The sequence below is a fragment of the Dromiciops gliroides genome, chromosome 5 (genome assembly GCF_019393635.1).
Source record: "Dromiciops gliroides isolate mDroGli1 chromosome 5, mDroGli1.pri, whole genome shotgun sequence".
Taxonomy (NCBI): domain Eukaryota; kingdom Metazoa; phylum Chordata; class Mammalia; order Microbiotheria; family Microbiotheriidae; genus Dromiciops; species Dromiciops gliroides.
Window position 1 is genome coordinate 127,364,978 of NC_057865.1, and position 20,336 is coordinate 127,385,313.

The 20,336-nt window shown below is 36.4% G+C and overlaps 1 protein-coding gene across 3 annotated transcripts in view; it reads left to right on the top strand.

Annotated features, from left to right (window-relative positions):
- TSPAN12 (tetraspanin 12) overlaps positions 1 to 20,336 on the top strand; it is a 108,448-nt gene that overhangs the window by 25,415 nt on the left and 62,697 nt on the right. For 2 of the 3 annotated variants that reach the window (XM_043966621.1, XM_043966622.1), the window contains 2 exons: positions 1,745 to 1,827; positions 3,345 to 3,480. In XM_043966621.1, coding sequence (XP_043822556.1) covers positions 1,745 to 1,827; positions 3,345 to 3,480 — 219 coding nt within the window. Of the gene's footprint in view, positions 1 to 829; positions 889 to 1,744; positions 1,828 to 3,344; positions 3,481 to 20,336 lie in introns of all 3 variants that reach the window. The other variant, XM_043966623.1, reaches the window with a different exon arrangement.

The window sequence follows — 20,336 nt, forward strand, 5'->3', positions numbered from 1 at the left end:
AACTCTTACTTCCTCTGATTCTGTGTCATAGAGAGGAAAGATCACTGTGCAGTGCGTCAGGAGCCTGGCTCCTTTTTAGTTTTGATTGTCCTTACTAGCAGTGTGACTTTGGGCAAATTAATTATCCTCTCTAAATCTAATTTTCTTTATTGACAAAATGAAATGATTGAAACAGATCAATATTTCCTAACCTGTGAATTCTGGGCCCCTGGAGAGTGGTAGATGAGATATTATAAAGAATCTTTGCATCCATATTCATATCAGACATTGTGATTTTAATTTTTATTAGCTTAAAAAATATGCAGTGTGCTATAGAATGATAATTAGAGGATGGCAGAGTCAAATGAAAGGTTTTTATTGTTGTTTTTTTGAGTGGGAGAGACATGGCCATGCTATAAGCTATAGGAGGGAGGAAAGGAGCTAGTAGAGAAGCTAACTCAAAGTTGAATGGACAGCCTCAGGAAACATTGGTTCTCCCTCATTAGAAGTCTTTTTTTTTTTTTCATTAGAAATTTTTAAGCAGAGGATAGATGATTACTTATTTCTTCAGGAGGCCTTTCCCAGTCCCTCCAGCTCTTGATGCTGGAGAGGTTAAAGATGGGAGAAAGGAAGTGAGTCATTGATGAGGAAGCTTCCAGAGAAGGTGGAAGGGGATAGAATAGAGGGTATGTTACCAATTGAGGGGTTAGCCTTGACAAGAAGAGAGGGATTCTTTTCCCTCAGAGAATGAACCAATTGGAAGAGGGTGGATGAAGATGTGTAGAAGGGATTTGATGTGTGGAGTAGGAGAGATGAGTGAGCTAATGACTGATGGTCTTGGTTTTCATAGAAAAGTGGATGAATGTCATTTTCTGAGAAGAGGGGAGGCTGGCATTGGTACTGAAAAAGGTATGAAATAACTACTGTGATAAAAGGTTATCATCTACTAGTCAGTCAATGAAGAAAAAAGCATTACCATGTAGCAGTGAGAGTCTATGCCACATATTAAATCTATCTTGTGGGCATCCCTTAAGTTTTTTATATAAAAAGGAATACTTAAAAGAATTGGGAACCAATGAAGGCCCCTTCTAGCTGGGGAGGGAGGAGATGCCCAGAGGTTTGCCATGAAGACTCATGTCCATGGGGATGCGGTTGGCCTCTTTTCTATCTCTGATTTGTAGTTCATCACAGGAAGATACCCCATTGGAAACTAAGATTCCCCCTATGGCAGTAGTGCCCAGGGGCTCTCTGATGATGAGAAGCCTGGGGAACCACCTCAATCCCTCCACCCACATGAGGCACTCTCACTTAGGGCTCCCTAAGAAACCTTTTTTCTTTGGACTTTGATTTTTTTTTTTTTTTAGTGAGGCAATTGGGGTTAAGTGACTTGCCCAGGGTCACACAGCTAGTAAATGTCAAGGGTCTGAGGCTGGATTTGAACTCAGGTCCTCCTGAATCCAGGGCTGGTGCTCTATACACTGTGCCACCCAGCTGCCACCTTTGTTTGATTTTTAAACAATTGATCTCAGCTTCTTTCCAGCCATGATGTTTAGTAAATATTTTTAGTATAGCAAAAAAAAAAAATCTATGATTCTCTCACTCTATGTTATAGTAGGAATATTCAATAAATAATATTGTGGTACAGTAAGTAATAAGTTGTTATTATGGATAGTGACACAAACATTCTGATTAAATCATATATTTGATCATTGCTCCAGCAATATCATTATATTAAATATTTAATAACAAATGTGTTTTTCCCCAGTTGATGTCCATCAGCGTGTTGGCAGTTTCTGCCTGGATGAGGGATTATCTGAATAATGTTCTGACTTTAACTGCAGAAACAAGGTAGGATTTATAATTATGCAGTAATATATTTTAGTATTGTTGGCCATGCTAGTTTTAAAATTATAGTGGTCCTGGGGTCAGTCAGAAAGTTCTTCCTGTGAAGAACAAAATGATTAGTCGACTTGCTAATGGCAGCCATGCCTCAAAGGTACAAGGAAAATAGATGCAATACAAATCATAACAAGAGGCCAGATATGCATATTGCATGATTAGAACTAGGAGGTGGCAATGACCCAGGAGCTCAGGAATGTAAACACAACTGTTTCAAGTATCCCCAGTCCCCCATAAGCTGTAATTTTCCATTTTTAGGTCTCCCCCATTTGCCCCCCTATAAAGATATTGTCTTTCTTCTGGCTCAGGGAGGGGAGGTCTTAAACTTCTCCTGGCCACATCCCACACATCCCCACATCCCCTTGCACCGGCTTGGAAGGATGAAGTCTTAAAGTTTTCCCAGGCCACATCCCTTTGCAATAAATAAAACCTAATGCTATCTCTGATTGTAATGTGTGTGAGTTCAATTCTTTAACTGAGGATATCCAAAAACCAGCCCACCCATGACAAAATAATATTAATAATCTCTTAGATATAACCTGCTGTTGCCCATTTAGATCACACATGAAGGATTTTTCATTTTCCCTCTCTCCTTTGGAACCTGTTTGGTACATTGTCTCTTTCATGAGCTTTATCTGCTTATGTGTGCCCTTGTCCCCCACCCCCACCCCTTTTTTCATGTCATCACTGGCCCCTTGCTCATTCTAGCCATTTTACAAATCAGTTTGTACAGAGCGGACCAGATGAATGCATGGATGTAAGTGGAAAAGCACATATCTTGCTGATGCTGGATCAGTAGCATCATCTTTGTATGTGAAGGATCATATATTTACTGGTGTTATTTCCTAGACAGTATAAAAATTGACTGCTTCTGTTTGTCCTGATATTCTTGGCCTACACCTTTCACTCCATTTGCCTTCTACCATCCTCTCATGGTCTATTCCCTGATTTCCCTTTTTTGTTGATATGGAACCATTCAAATCCACATCCATTTTGTGAGGCAGACCAATTTATAATTTCTTGAAAATCCTGGATTCATTGGTGAGAGCAGAAGAGAGGATAGGGTGAAGATAATGAGCAGGGGAGGGGATATTTTACTGATCCAACCTTCCTTTGGTTCCTTTCCATGAGGGATTATCTATGAGCTGTGGAGGACAGTATCATGCTAAGTACTGTTATCTTGGACCTCTGCTAGAGAGGCTTCAAGGTTTCCGTTTAGATTCCAGTCTGTCTTTTAAGAGAGAGACCTTTGCCTAAGAATATGTTCATAATAAGCTGAAAGAGAGATTCTCTCATTTGACAGGAAAAGCAAAGTAACTAAAAACAGCATTGCATTTACATGTGATGATTTAAAGTTATTAATTAAAACATGATTTTTTTCTTGTGATATAAAAACTTTGTCTTTTTTTCTTTCATTTTTGTGCGTGATGTATTTCTAATTTTTTTGTTGTTGTTTTTCTTTTTAGGGTAGAGGAAGCTGTCATCTTAACTTACTTTCCTGTGGTTCATCCCATCATGATTGCTGTCTGCTGTTTCCTTATCATTGTGGGGATGTTAGGATACTGTGGGACAGTCAAAAGAAATTTGCTGCTTCTTGCATGGGTACGGTTCTTACTTCTTCCTTCATTTTACCCTAAAAGACTAAATAGTAGTGTGTTGAGTTGTTTTTTAATCTCTGTCACAAGAAAAATGCCTAGGGATCTGTGATAGCAATGTGATTCCATGTGGTGTTTGCCAAACATGCTGTGGGAAAGAACACATTCTTTTCCTGAGAGATATGACTGAAATTAGTAATTTACAGTTTTGTGTTCATTGGAAGAGTTGTAGAAATGTGAACAGTTTCTTTCAGGCTGTGTTATAGTTTGGAGTGGCAAGTTTAGTTTGGTTTTGTTCTCAAAGGCCATGTTACTACCTAAACAGGCCCTGTAAGGCCTGAGGACCAAGAAGTCATAGAGGCCTTAAAAAAATTGTTTTCCAGGCATATTACTCACCAGATTGCTTTAAACAAATACCCAAATATTCAAATACATCAGTGTTATGTAGACAGAAATCTGGCGTGGAAAGAAGTCAGTAGGGATTTAACTTTGGTTCTACCACTATCTAGCTTTGCAAACATAGATAATATATCTAGATAGGTTTCAGTTTCTTCATTTATAAAATGAAGGGTTTAAACTAGATGGTTTCTGAGGTTCTGTCTAGCTCTAGAAATTCCAATGTTATGGAATTACATAAATGGTAGACTGATGGTTGATTGGTAAAAATTTTGAAGCTCTCTGAAGTTCCTCAGAAGGATGCCATGTGAATTTTTACATTAGTATCTTACTAATCCTTTTGAGAAAAGGCATATATTTCAGACAAATCAAATGCTTTATTCTAAATGAACCGATATTCTGGAAAGTTCTTGCCTGCTAATTTACATGTAACCTTTTATACAAGTAAAGCATATAAAGTCAGAAATACCTCCCTATAGCAATTTTATTTTTGAAAGTGGGAAACCATCTGAGCAAACTGATGAAAAAAAACAAACCAACAAATATCCATGGGTTTTGGCACCTTTTTTGACTAACTACTTAGAAGGAACTCATATTTGAGCTATTATGATGTTCAAACAAAGTCAAAATGTTATCCATAACACCAGTTGAAAAAGTAAGAAATTAATGGAGCTGACTTAAAATCAGATAAAGCCAGAGGTAAGAGGCAAAATCTTATAAAATATTGTTAGTGAACTGTAGTAATTGATTTGACCCTTTTGTTAAAATAAAAGTTCAAGTAACTGAAAAAAAATTAATTGCATTTTATTTAATAAATGTGAAATTACCAAATATAGGCAGGATATTTCAAAATGTTTTATTAGTGAAACATTGAGGGGAAAAGAAATGTTTCTCCAGCAAAATTAGAATTAAAGCCAAAAACCTGATTAGAAAAATAATCTAGAATGAACTGTTGTTGTTTTTTAAGTAATTTCGCTAGCAGAACTCCCTCCCCCCCCCCTTTTTTTTCCAAAGAGAAATTGAAGCTAAGTAGAAACTGTTTTTGTCTTAGAAATGAAAGCTGCAGATTGGTACTACTGAAAGCTTTTAGCTATATAGACAATTGTTGAATTCATTTGTTATTGCAATTTTACCTTACCATTAAAACACGTATTTTGAAAGCTTTGCCAGTTCAGTGTGGATGTAAACAAATTGAATCGACATGTTTACCCTGTTCAGCAGCAGCTAAATATAACCATCAAGAAATTGTCATTTGTCATCTTGTGATACATTATGTGTATTCAGTTGCAGGCAAACCTTAAGTGATAAAATGTAGACTTAAAACAAAGTTTTAGAAATCTGTAAACATTTAAGATTAGCCCATTATACTTAAGTAGGAGATACATTTTTCATTTTGACTTTTCTAGGGTTTTTGCATATTTTTCATTATTGGGGGGAAAAACCCTGTGTTTTTAGCTTTTTTTTTTTTAATCCAGAAGTTTAGAGAACAGTATCTAGAACCGGCTGATTAATGAAAGTTAGGCTATTATGAATGTTGGTAGAGTTAATTTGGTGCTTCTTGATTTAAGCTATAATGATAAAGTAGAATATACTTTCATAATGATTCATTTCTTACAAGATCTTCTCCAGAGTAAATAAAATGAGTTATACATTTCAGAATTATGTATTTTGGCATATGTCATTAAGATTTGAATTTTAAGCTTGGAAAACATCTTTTATTTCCCTGTGATAAAAATATTTTTGCATGACTTTTTCTTTTCTTCTTTGTTGATATCTTTACAAATTAACTTTCATAGGTATATTAATCTTATGTTGTTGAAATATAACTTTGTTTAAATGAAAAAAAAGTATTTTATTATTTTCCAGTTACATGTAAAGATAGTTTTCAACATTTGTTTTCATAAGATTTTTAATTCCAAATTTTTCTTCCTCCTTCCCTTCCCCCTCCCCAAGACAAAAAGCAATCTGATACAGGTTATATATGTACAATGACATTAAACCTATTGCTGCGGGGCAGCTAGGTGGTGCAGTGGATAAAGCACTGGCCCTGGATTCAGGAGGATCTGAGTTCAAATCCGGCCTCAGACACTTGACACTTACTAGCTGTGTGACCTTGGTCAAGTCACTTAACCCTCATTGCCCCATCCCCACACCCCCAAAACACCATATTGCTGCATTAGTCATGTTATGAAAGAAGAATCAGAACAAAAGGGGAAAAAAACACGCAAAAAAAGTAGAAATAGTATGGTTCAATCTGTATTCAAAATCCACAGTTCTTTTTTCTGGATGTGGAGAACATTTTCCATCATAAGTCCTTTGGAATTGTCTTGAATCATTGTATTGCTGAGAAGAACTAAGTCCATCACAGTTGATAATCATACGATTTTGCTGTTACTGTGTACAGTGTTCTTCTGGTTCTGCTCACTTCACTCAGCATTAGTCCACTTAGGTCTTTCCAGGTTTTTCTGAAATCTGCCTGCTCATCATTTCTTCCCCCCCTCCTTTTTTTGTGGGGCAATGAGAGTTAAGTGACTTGCCCAGGGTCACACAGCTAGTTAAGTGTCAAGTATCTGAGTCCAGATTTGAACTTAGGTCCTCATGAATCCAGGGCTGGTGCTTTATCCACTGGACCTTGCTGCCCCCTGCTCATCATTTCTTATAGCACAATAGTAATCCATTACATTCACATACCACAACTTGTTCAGCCATTCCCCAATTGATGGGCATTCCCTCAATTCCCAACTCTTTGCCACCACAAAGAGTTGCTATAAATATTTTTGTACATGTGGGTCATTTTACCTTTTTTATGATCTCTTTGTGATATAGACCTAGTAGTGGTATTTCTGGGTCAAAGGGTATGCACAGTTTTATAGCCCTTTGGGCATAGTTCCAAATTGCCCTCCAGAATGGTTGGATCAGTTCACAACTCCATCAACAATTCTTTAGTGTTCCAGTTTTCCCATACCTTCTCCAGCATTTATTATTTTGTCATATTAGCCAATCTGATAGGAATGAGGTGGTACCTCAGAGTTGTTTTAATTTCCATTTCTCTAGTCAATAGCGATTTAGGGCATGTTTTCTTATGACAATAGACAGCTTTGATGAAATACAACTTTGTAGCATAGGTTTGATCAATGAGAATTTTTTTCTTAAGATTCATCATATTTGTAGATATGAAACATTTAATACTCAAGTTAATCTGACTTATAAGCTGTAAAATACTTTAAAATCTACATTGTGAAGAAAAATCCTAGAATAATCAGTCATTTAATAGTAAATATCAACATAGTCAATTAAAGTACCTTTTTTTTTTTCAGTGAGGCAATTGGGGTTAAGTGACTTGCCCAAGGTCACACAGCTAGTAAGTGTTAAGTGTCTGAGGCCGGATTTGAACTCAGGTACTCCTGACTCCAGGGCCGGTGCTCTATCCACTGCTCCATCTAGCTGCCCCCTAAAGTATCTTTTGCAACTATTTATATTTAAATAATTACAGTGCACAAAATGCTATAATTTCTTTATTCATTCCCTCCAAGTCTGTATTAGGTTTCTTTTTTTTAGTTAGTATGTACTCTGTTCATCTTTGTATCATTTCATAAAGATTTTTACAGATTTCTTTCTATTCCTTTTACCTTTTGGTTTTAGATGTATTATAATATATCTTTATATGAATTACCAAACTTATTTGACCATTCTCTATTATTGGGCATTTTAGTTGCTCCCATCTTTTTTGTCATTTACAAATAATGCTGCTATTAAAAACAACCACCACCACCATCTACCAAGTCTTTGATCACAGTTTTCATATATAAACAGGAGCTACTGGACATTAAAATTGACAGTGAAGAAAAATCGTTTACTTTTTGGGAATACATTAATTTTCATTAGTTTTCTAGCACAGTAAGTTGGATACTAGTGTTCTAAAATAATTTAAATACCTTCTAAAAGTGAGTCGTTTTCTGCTTCCCCAATGGTAATCACAACCCATCAATCCCTTAGTACAGCTTTTGATTCTAATAAGACCATGGCTTTTTTTGCATCAAGAAAAACTTCTTTGCCCACCTCAAGTATCCAGGTTCACTCTCTGACCACAATATTATAACTATAACTGCACTGATCATAGATGTAGAGCTAGAAGGGACAGGAGAAGTCTCCTAGTCCAATCCTCCGTTTTACAGAGGAACTGAAGAAACTGACACATGAAGGTAAAATGAATTGCCCACAGACACAAAGGTAAAGTGGTAGAGGTGGGAGTTAAACCCAGATCTTCCAGGTCCAAATGCATATTCTTTTGGCTGAACCACACAGCATATCATAAAAAAGAGTAGAAAATAGTGTGGTTAGCTCATGGCAAAATGGATTATTTTTGCTGGAAAAACTATAATATCCTATGGATGGTAGGTAAGCTATTTTTATAATGAAAATTTTGTATATTACAGTAATGTACCATTGTTTACAGTTATTGGTGAGATCAAATATGCAGATTTAAGCTTATCCCTTTAATTGCTAGATTTACTTTAAGCATTCTTGATGAATATCTTCCTAAAATGCATTATTCACTTTCCTGTCTTTTTGAACATCCACTCCAACTCTGCTTCTAAGCTGATCTGTACCAAGAACAAATATTTATTATTTGCTTAAGATGTCAGGCTTCTTAGAGTACAGAAGACTAATTATTTTTTATTACTGAGCACTGTTTTGGGTATGTATAGGGGGTTTTCTCCGGCATTTGGTGGTAGGCTGTATTTCAGTGGTTTGAAATTTTCAGAATTCTTATTTTTTGGCCAGTGTTAAGTATATTTTCTAGTACCATTGCTATATCAAAGTCTATCATCTATATTGCCTCACACTTCTCATTCATGTGTATATATAATAAAATATTTTATATATCCATCGAGACAATCAGACAGACATAAATAGACTGCCACAAGAAACATCATTTTCTAGTGGATTTATAGTCAGACCTGTGTGCACCACTCACTTCTGATGCATACTAACTAATGTCATAATTATATAATGTCATAATTATATGCATCCAGAACATTTTTTTACCTCATATAATCTATCAGTGCAAACACTGGGACATATCTAATGTTACAAACTTATCAAAAATCACATTTTTGACAAGCATTATATCTTTTGACTGAGTCTAAAACCTAGTATGAAGAAAGGAGTAATATATATTTGCACAAGTTCATATGCATTAGCTTTGTTAAACAGTAATGTCTTCCCTCCTAATCAGTTTTCAGTGGTGAAGGGTTGCAAACTAGTAGCTGGCTCAAAGGGCAGCTGGATGGCACAGTGGGTAGAGTGTAGGGCTTGGAGTCAAGAAGATTCATCTTCCTGAGTTAAGATCTGGCCTTAGACACTTACTAGCAGTGTCACCCTGGGCAAGTCACTTCACCCTGTTTGCTTCACTTTCTTCATCTGTAAAATGAGCTGGAGAAAGGAAATTGCAAACACTCCAGTGTTTGCCCCAATGGGGTCACAAAGAGACTGAAATAACTGAACAAGAACAAAAGCTGGATCAAATTCATTCATGGCAGTAAGAATATATTTAAATATTAGTTTGGTGTTTTATTTACTATCACATCATTAACTATTATGAGCAGTGGAATAACCTAGTTTGAACTTTTAAAAATTAAAATGGGGGGGCGGCTAGGTGGCGCAATGGATAAGGCACTAGCCTTGGATTCAGGAGGACCTGAGTTCAAACCCAGCCTCAGACACTTACTAGCTGTGTGACCCTGGGCAAGTCACTTAAACCCCATTGCCCTGCAAAAAAACAAACAAACAAGCAAATATTAAAATGGGCTGCAGAATTTTGATTTGCATGCTTGCAGAAATGATATTGGGGGAAAAAAGAACTGCTTAGGTCTTTCCTCATCTCATTGGGGATATTGTCAGGATATATCATGCTCAGAGTTTGACTGAAATTCTCTGGCATCCTATATGTCCTTAGTATATATAATTTCTGTTTCATCACTTTGAGTTGAGCCAAGAACATGGTATTTTCACTCTTCGTCTAACTTGGTTCCAAATGAACATATAGTTTACATCTGGCAAACATAAAACAGAGTCTGTTTAAGTAATCACACCATTTTCTGCAGGGCTTAGAAAAAGCTTTATGTTTGTCCCTAATACTAATTAGATTTTATAGGGTAGAAACTCCTTCCATTTGTTAAGGGCTAAAATTCTAGCTAGTCTGTCTAAAATATCTATGAGTGGTCGCCAATAAATTATAAGCTTTAGCAAGAGTTAGACTTTTAAGCATTTATTAAGGAGAATAAGAGTTTGGTAAAGAGAGAGAGAAAGGCCTAGATTCCTATCTATTAAAGGGAGAGCACATTTCTAGCTCCCTTCTCCGCCAGCGTCCTCAGGAAAGAGAGTCCCGAGACTCCGCGCCAGTCTCTTCCTTCCTCCTCCCACTAGTCCGCGTCACTTCCTGATACCAAAGACAAGACTCCTGGTCTTGCCCTCAAAGACCTTCACTTCATGGGCAGAACTCTTCTACAGTTAGTATCCAGCAGGTGGCGTTATTCCAATCGTTACAGTCCCCCCTGTTGTTCCTCAAGAAGCAAAATGTTTCCTTGACGGAACAGTAAAAAGAATATAATAACTATTGATAACTAATAATATGTGAACAACAATATAGAAAAGGAAGAGAGGAAAGTTTTGTCCAGAGGGGCGATTTTTTTTTTTGTCCTCATGAACCGACGCTTTGACATTAGTCTTGCAAAGGGAGGGCCTCTGCAGAGAATACATGTTACAGATGGTGTATATTATAACAGAAAGAGAAAAAACAACAAAAACAACAAATCAAAACTGTTCATTTAAAGTCTCTGAAAGTCTTTTCTCAGATGTCCTCTAGGTGTAGTCGTGGAATGGAAGTCTTTTCAGGGGTTGATGTGTGGATGCTGGTAATCAGCCAGGAAAATTTCCTACAAAATTGAGCTTAACACAACTTTAAAACAGCTTTGTCAATAATCAAATCAAACAATGAAAGTTCTCAAAAACATGTCTAAGGGAATACAGAATCTTAGTTGTTACACATGAAACATATAATAAAACAAAAATTGAAACATTCTTTAAAATTATAATCTTACTATAGTCCCCCCTTATGGAGGGTAATTGAGAAGACAATTGCTGCGATATTAATTATTAAAAATAATTTTTATCTTTGTTTCATCACTTTTTGCATCATCTGCCTAATTATCCTCATGCCATTATGAGAAATTTTAAAATCTAATATAATTAGTAACAGATGTCAAGGCCAAATTCAACACTGTTATTTATCATGACACCTGAGATAATTATGGGGGTTACCAAAAAAGAACAGAGAAATGATGGGATATGAGCATTCCCACATTTGAGCAATATGTACTGCCCATGCAGTATGCCAGGCTTAAAATAGGTGGATGGAATATATGTCCATGCCACCGAACATATTAGAGGAAACTGAGTCAGACTTAATCAGATGCATGGGATTGAGATGTCCATGGCATCAGGCATATAGGAGGGAGCATAGAAGCCAGGTGTAGAAGTGAGATGGGTGGGATCAATACTTCCAGCCATCTGTACAATATTGTGGGGAAAAATAAAATAAAATATTAAACCAAGAGAATCCAACCTCAACATTTGTCAAAAGCCGTTCCCTCGGCCATACCTTGACTTCATGCATGTCTCCCCTCATGTGACAGTTCAGTGTCTGCTCTTGCATGTATTCCTCTTGTGATTGGATGGCATCTTGGCCAACTGGCATCTGATAACTCAGAATAAAGGTAATTAGTGTCTTAAATGATAAGTTCCCATAATCCAAGTCTCATATGGATTTAAAAATTGAGGATAATAAATGATTGCAAAAAATGTGAATACATCTTGACTCAGAACACAATATATAGTTATGCAACAATTTCAAATAATATCTTTTTTTTTACTTAGTATACAATTACTTTTGTGAAAAATCTGAACATATTTAAATACAAGTTAAAGCACAACACAATCTCAAAGACAACTTTTACAAATGTTCCCCTCTTTTTTTTTTTTTTTTTTTGGAATATGCTTATCAAAAATAATACTTCTAGAATCAATTTACACTTGCCATGGCAACCAATTTGCCAGGGAAATGCTTTAAAGAGTTTGATCAAATAATCAGTTGAGAAAAAATAACAAAAACAAACAACTCAGAATATGGGAGCACAATACTCCTAGAATTAACATTGTATAATAAAATCAAAACCATCTTGCAATGTTTCAAAATTAGATAGACAAATGAATAGAAGAAAATACACATGGAACAATAAAAGACAATGAAATTCAAACTAAGGAAGTCTAAATGAATGTGAACTTAATATTAATAAGAGTATTATAAAATATAAACTTGATCACATGACTATAAAAAGCTTTTACAAATATTCTCCTTGTTTTAAAAACTAAATATAAAACACAATCTCAAAAGCATGAAAATCTCTATGAAAATAAACCCATACCATTAATTTCAAAATGTATATGTAATAGCATAGAAATCCTATGTAACCTCTGAACTGATATTAATACTCTGAGTGAATTCAGAACACCTTTGATTCCGATATCTAAAATCCCCAATACTCATATCAATACCTTGCTGCTTACTTCTACATTTCTGTAAAATATATACCCTTCCATGGCAAAAGAGGCAGAGTCTTGAACTATGTTGATTGTCATTCTTATTCAGCTTAAGTTTTTCTTCTTTAACCCCTCTATATTGTCTGTCAGTCTTTTCACCATACAAATGCTTTATAAGATTACTAATTAAAGACAAAAGCAGGTTAGCAAAATTATGAACAAAACGAGCATATCTGGAATTTAAAGAGTTTTCTAAGATTGTCTCAAAAGCACAGCCAGGCCGGGGAAGGGCTGAGCCTGAAGCTGCAAATGCAGGTAGAAAAAGTTGAGCATGCGCATCAGATCTCTGGACTTCCCAGGCAGGGGAAGCAATGGGCTTGGCCATAGGAGGAGTAGAGGGTGGGGTCTGGAGAGGAGGGGAGGGACCAGAGCAATTTGAATCAGACTTGATTTTGAACTCAGGCCTGGATTCCTCTTCCCCCACTTTGCCTCCAGGTGCTAGGGGATTAAAAGCTTCTAGAGGGTGGGTCATTGCCTCCAGGCATGCAAAATTAGAGCAACAATTAGTGTTAGAACTGGGAAAAGCTGCGGGAATCTCTTCAGGTTTCTCTGAAAAAGCATGGTTGGGAGAGGGAGAGATATTTCCTTGTGTGAGTAAGTTGCTGGCTCTTTTAACAAAAATAAAAAGAAAAATAGAAAATCCACAAAAACAAAGCATTAACATGATCTTATCTCCCATTTGTCTGGTTAAACAGACTAAAATCAAAAATAGGCTAATTAGGGAGTTTAAAAGGTCCATTCGAAAAAATTTAAAGGGAAAACACAGCCAGTACGCCAGTACTTAGCAGTTAAAGGGAGAGGGAGGGGAAATTTCTTACCCAACCAGAAGATCAGAAGACAGGTTTAGCTTTCCTCTTCGTGGTCAGCCATCTGTTAAGGGCTAAAATTCTAGCTAGTCTGTCTAAAATATCTATGAGTGGTCGCCAATAAATTATAAGCTTTAGCAAGAGTTAGACTTTTAAGCATTTATTAAGGAGAATAAGAGTTTGGTAAAGAGAGAGAGAAAGGCCTAGATTCCTATCTATTAAAGGGAGAGCACATTTCTAGCTCCCTTCTCCGCCAGCGTCCTCAGGAAAGAGAGTCCCGAGACTCCGCGCCAGTCTCTTCCTTCCTCCTCCCACTAGTCCGCGTCACTTCCTGATACCAAAGACAAGACTCCTGGTCTTGCCCTCAAAGACCTTCGCTTCATGGGCAGAACTCTTCTACAGTTAGTATCCAGCAGGTGGCGTTATTCCAATCGTTACACATTCTCTCTACTATGTCACACTGACTTTATATCCTTATCTGTATTCAGAGTTTAGATAAAAATTAATAAAAAATGAGAAGAATAGATAATTAAGTAGCTTAAACCAAATGTGAAAAAAATCCAATCAGTGTTGTAGAGGTTTAAGATGCTTCCATTCCTGTGGCCTTCTCACCCTAGAAGGTACTTACTCTTTTGCAGCTCAATCTTCTGGTGAATTCTTCCTCAGAACCTCATTGAGGAAGTGCCCTAGTTGGCCATACTTACTCCTTTACTCCTCTCCTGGTTTCATTCCAGATACTTAGGACTTCTCCACCTTTTTCCCACCTCCCTCACTTTTTCATCTCTCCTTTATGTGCTGTCTTCTCCTATTAGAATGTTATTAGGATGTAAATTCCTTGAAGGCAAGCCCTATATTTTTTGGCCTTGTTATTTGTATACCAGCACTTAGCACAATGCCTGACATATATATATAGTAAGCCCTACTTTTCCTTCCTTCCTTGCTTCCTTCTTTCTCCCCTTCCTTCCCCCTTCCTTCACCCCTTCCTTTCTTCTTTCTTTCCCTCCTCCCTTACTTCCTTCTTCTCTCCTTCTCTCCCTGCCTCCTTCCTACCTCTCTCTCTCCCTTCCCTCTATTCCTCTCTCCCCCATAAAGTTTTTAGTATGTAGGATGCTACAAAGGAAATTGATAACAAAGGTAATATTTTTTTCTTAAAACTTTGCCAAAGCATGTATCACAGTTCTTGATTATTGGGATTTCTCTTTCTCTCAAACAGAAGGAGGTAGTAAGTTTTGTTTGTCACCTAAAAGTGGACCTTAGGTCTTGTAGTAGCTCTAGGATTCTAATTGCAATACTTCAAATTTTATCTCAAATATGTATAGACTGCAGTTGAGTTACTTTATTTCTGCTAGGTAATGAATTGTGTTATTCTACAAATTGGATTTTTCATGTACTTGGCAAGGGGATCCTCATTTGTCTGTGTTTTCTATGCTTTTTTCCCCATAGTTTATTTTTAATAAAATATTTTTGGTGGGCAGGGCAATATGGGTTAAGTGACTTGCCCAAGGTCACACAGCTAGTAAGTGTCAAGTGTCTGAGGTTAGATTTGAAGTCAGGTCCTCCTGAATCCAAGGCTGGTACTTTATTCATTGTGCCACCTAGCTGCCTCCCTATAGTTTATTTTTTTTAAACCCCAAAATATTTGAATAATAAATCTATTAATATTTAATTTCCTTAAAATGATTTGTTATAAAAATATTTGGGAAAGAATACTTTGTAGCACATATTTTCCATTAGCCATTCTTTTCATCCCTGGAGTTTTGTTAATTAATGATAGTGTGTATAAAATGTATTTTATATTAAGTAGAAAAAACATGTATTGTTAAAGTGCCTTTCTTACAAAGCTAGCACATTGAAGGACTTTAAACAAGCAAAGTCTTAAAGGGGTATGTTTGTACATTAGACAATGTGGCTTAATAACTGCCTAAAAACAGCAAAAAAAGAATAAACAGAATTGTCAAATTGATAAGCCTAATTTTTCCAAGTGGAGGCATGGTCTTGAGGGAGAAAAAGACAATAGTTTCACAACTTAATGGCTTTAAAACACCAATAATGATTTCAAAGAGAAATTGTGAAAATTATCCCTAGGACTACAAATATCAATCCCTTCTTCAGTATTCTCAACAAATCTGGCCTCTTGATTGAACACCCCTTGGTTATAGAAACTCAGTTCATCATATTAAGAATTAATAAACCAACAGATATACTTCTATTGTTGAATAGTTGAGAGTACATTTGAAGAAGACATTTGTTCAATTAGACATTCCTTAGATTTACAGAGTAAAATCTCATGAGACATCATGGAGTAAAAGAAACTGTCGGATTTGTAGTCTGTAGAGACATGGGTTTGAGTGTAGCCTCTGCCACATAATTGCTGCAACCATAGGCATGCTTATTACAGTCTTTGAACCTCAGTTTCCTCATTGTTAAAATGGCAGTAATGACACCTGTAGTGCCAGCCTGCTAGTGTTGCTATGAGGCTGAAGTGAGATAATACACATAAAGCACTTTAGAAAGCTTTTGATTCAGTATAATTGTCCACTATTATTATTAATATTAATGCACTTAATGTTTCGTGAAAGTCTGCCATGGGCTAGATCAAGGTCGACCTTTTCTTTTGCCATGGAAAAGGACTTCTCTCAGCACATGTCTAGGGTTACAAGATTGTACTTGGAGTGTTTTACTTGAAAATAGACCTACCTCTCATTTTAGAAACATTTGCATACATATAGTTGATGTATTATTTAATAAATCATTCTGATGTACTCATTAAAACAGGTACTTTTAACACACTGTGCTTTTCTGCTTCTAATGCACTTGAAAGTAACAAAACTATTTTCCAAACTTTTCTATTATTTAGAATTTATTTCAGACTGGCCTTCTTCAGGTCTATTCCAGGTTAGCCTATTACCCTGTAGTTCATCTCCATCTTGGTGGAGCTGGAGATCTAAGATAGTGAAGACCTTCTTTCAAGATAGAATTAGAATAGCATACAGGTTGAGGGTCTTGTCTCTATTTGAACAGCCCTTCAGGATACATTTCTTTGACCTTTGAGGCTACTATTACTAACACTACTCCTCCACATACTCTCAGTTCCATCAGTTCTTTTTACCTTCATCCTGGAGACCCTCTGTCCCTTTGATCTTTCCTTCTCTGTCATCTTTGGTTTCTCCACATTATCCAGCTCTTTTCCTTCTGCCTACTAATATGGTCCAGTCACCCTCATTCTTTACTTGACTGTGTCATTCCTTGAGACTGTTAGTCTAAAACTGACCTTCCTTTAGCTTCCAGTCTAAAGATTTCGCTTGCTAATTTTGATGGTATTTTCTCAATCCACATCTTTACTGACCTCTCTGTAGTTTTTGGCTCTAAAAAACCACTCTTCCTGGACTCTCTTTCCTACCTTGACTTTGATGACATGGATTTCCTAATTTTCTTCTTACCTGTCTGGTAGTGCCTCTCTAATCTCCTTTGCTGAATCAGTTGTCCTATATCTCCCACCCATTAAACATGGGAATCCTCCAAAGTGCTATCCTCTACCCATTTATTCCTTTAAATGATCTCTCTTCATGATCTCTGTTCTCATGGTTTTAATTATCCTCTCTACATAGATAACACTCAATTCTTCAAATCCAGTGTATTGCTCTAGTCCTTCCTCCCTTCCCCCCAATTACGTAATGGATGTTTCCCTCTGAATGTCCCATAGCAACAATTCCAAACTTCCCTGTCTCTTTCAAGAGCACCACCACCCTCCCAGTTCCCCATATTTATAACCTGTTGTCTTTGACTTCTTCCTCACCTCCTCAAATCCAATCAGTCGCCAAGTTCTCTAACAGTTCTACCACTATGGGCTCACACTTCTACTCCTTTATCTTTTCTCTGTCATAATTATCACTACTTGCTGGCTGTGTTTTAATAGCTTCCTAAAAATGCCCCTCCTGCCACCAATCTCTCCTTCCTTCTATCCATCCTTCATGTAGTTGTCAAAATAATATTCCTAAAACACAAATCTGATTATATCATTACCTTGATAAATAATCTCTGGTGTTCCATGTTGCTTATAAGCTAAAATACAGGCTCCTTGAGGTCTTACATGATTTGGCTCAAACCTAGTTTTCCAAGTGTTATTTTTCATTATGCTGCTTCACACTGTCTGTGTGTTTGCTGTTCCCAAGACTCAGCCCGACTTTTCTGCCACTGTGCATTCAAAGAACGCTGAAATATACGTGTACCTTTCATAATGTCTATCTTTCTTCAGGGTTTCATTCAGGTACCATCTCCTCCATGAAGTCTTCTCTCTTCCCATCAGACATTGGTAATTTCTACTTCAAATTTCCTTGGATTTATTTCTGTGTTGCATCCTTCCTGAAGAGTGCCTTCCCCTAGGACTTGGAATGGATTTTTATTTTTATATCACCAATGTCTAGCATGATATCTTGCACCTTTTAAGTATTTAATGAATATTGAACTGTATTAAATTATTTAAAAAAATAAGAAGTCTTTTGCAGTACAACTAAAGAACTCTCCTAAGAACAGGGAGGGAAATGGCAACCTGTTAGGTTTTCCACGTCATCTTTGGTAAAAGCTCAAAATACCTCACTTATTAAATTTAGGTTAACATTCTTAATATCACGGAGTTATTGAAATTAAAAGGAAAAGTTTTCCTTAAATTGAAAAATAATTTCAGAAAACTGATTTTACTTTAGTTTGATGATATATGTATATATTTCTATACATATAAGGAAAAATAAAGTGAATGTATCTTCTTTAACAATAATTATAAAATTTAATAAGAAAATTGTCTAAAATCTAGAAGTTAATTTTTAAAAAATAACATTGGATATCATTCTTAAGTACTGAAGAATCAGAATTACTGAATACTGAATAGAAATGGTCAAGATTATTTCTTTATATCTTTTGGATTTTTTAATAACCTATCACATATAGTATATTATGTAGGTATATGAAATAATGGGCTTTGTTTTCTCCCTTGAATCTGGGATGGTTTTAAGGCATAAGATAAAGAACCTCAACCAGAAGATTTTGAGTAAAGTTGGCTTGGATCCTGGTCCTCAAGATACCCAGAGTGTGTGTTCCATTAGATTATTATTATTATTATTAGCTAATTCAGTTTCCAGTGAACATTATTATTATTTTGTCCATTTTGTCATTGTCCATTTGACTATTTTTTTGGGGGGGGGGAACGGGGCAATGAGGGTTAAGTGACTTGCCCAGGGTCACACAGCTAGTAAGTGTCAAGTGCCTGAGGCCAGATTTGAGCTCAGGTCTTCCTGAATCCAGGGCTGGTGCTTTATCCACTTCGACACCTACCTGCCCCCATGTCCATTTGACTATTACTCCTATTCAACTGTTAGATGATGATAGTTGTAGAGAAGAAAGCTATTTTTCCAGGTCCAGACCACCCCACCCAGAACTGTGGTCTCCTCATCATCTCTCCCCACCTATCCTCCACTTAACTGTCAGTCTTCGTAAAGTATTGGGAGATGGAAATTGCCTTTTTAGGGCCTTAGCAGACCAGCTAGAAGGTCACTGTAGAAATCATCTCAGACACAGACAAGAAGCTGCTTCTTATATGATTAACCATAGACAAGAGTTTGAGTCAATTTGTCAATTTTCTAACAATTTGGAAAGATGTCTGTATGTGGGTATATATTATATACACGATTTAAGAGGATTTAAGTGTAGCAATAAACTTGAGAACTCAGAGACTTTATATGAACTGTTTTGCTTTATTAGTTTTTACTATCTCCTTTCTGTTATTATATGCCATCTGTAAACCTGATGCATGCAGCTGCCCAAGTGACTGTCCAAATGATGATTAGGCTTACCCGGGACCATGAGTTGTACCTAGACTATGAGAGGTACAGTGAAGAGTTATTCAGTTTCGTCAGGAAACTTTTGCCGTACCTGTCAGATATAAGGGGGGAATGTGGTAAAAAGTTTTAACAGTCAGTTAGCGATAATGGAAAGCTGCCAGTTTTTCTTTCTTTACTCTGTGTCCCACAGAGTGATTTGTTGGAGACCCTTTAAATCGAATGAGCCAGGCCTAAGAAGATAGTAGTAGCAGAATTTATTAGACAAGTTGTTTGATTAATATTGCTACAGACTTATTGTGGCTCCTGTTGAGAACTCTCCATTTAGCTTTCAACCTTTAAAAGCTCTGCTTCTGCTCTCTGGACTTTCTGGATACTACTTTCTTTGACAGTAGACATAAAATTTAATATGAAATGAGATTAAAATCCAGAAGTTAATATTTACAAAGTAACATTGGATATCATATTCTAAAATACTGGAGAATCAGGATTATTGAGTTCAAGAAATAGTTAAGACTTTTTCTTAGAATTTTTTTTTAATATTTCAGGCCCTCTAAAGATTATATAGCACCTTACTTTTGTTACCTAGAAGATAATGTTTGCGCTAAATTGTGAAAGACCTTATTAATTTGAACTGTATAAGTATGCAAGCTCCTTCTGAGTAGGGATTGTTTCATTATTTGGTGTGACAATATTATTAATATTACAGGGGCCCCCTGCTGTGTGAGCATGTGACCACCCTCAACCAATCAGTTTGAGGCCATGTGTAAGGCAGTTGGTTTTGGGAGTTGGTGGTGAGAAACTCATGGGGTTGGCAGCTGAACCAGGAGTGGTTGAGGTAGTTAGGGTTTTGCTATTCTTCAATTCTTTCAGAGACACTTATTCTCTCTTTGTTAACCTCTAATATATTTTAATAAATGTTAATACCTAAACTGTTAAACTGTTGTCCTAGTTAGCTTTCCCCAAAAGGGGACAGATAAGGTAACCACACACATTTAGTGTTACCCATCACATTGGAATTGTATTCCCAGCACCTAGCCAGCATATAGTAAATGGTTTTTGATTCATCAAAATTCATAATTGTGGAATCCTTAAAATAAAGGCTTGCTTAGTGTTTGACTTAGTACTGTGGGGTGTGGTTAGGGATGGGTGGGAGTGGAGAAAGTTAA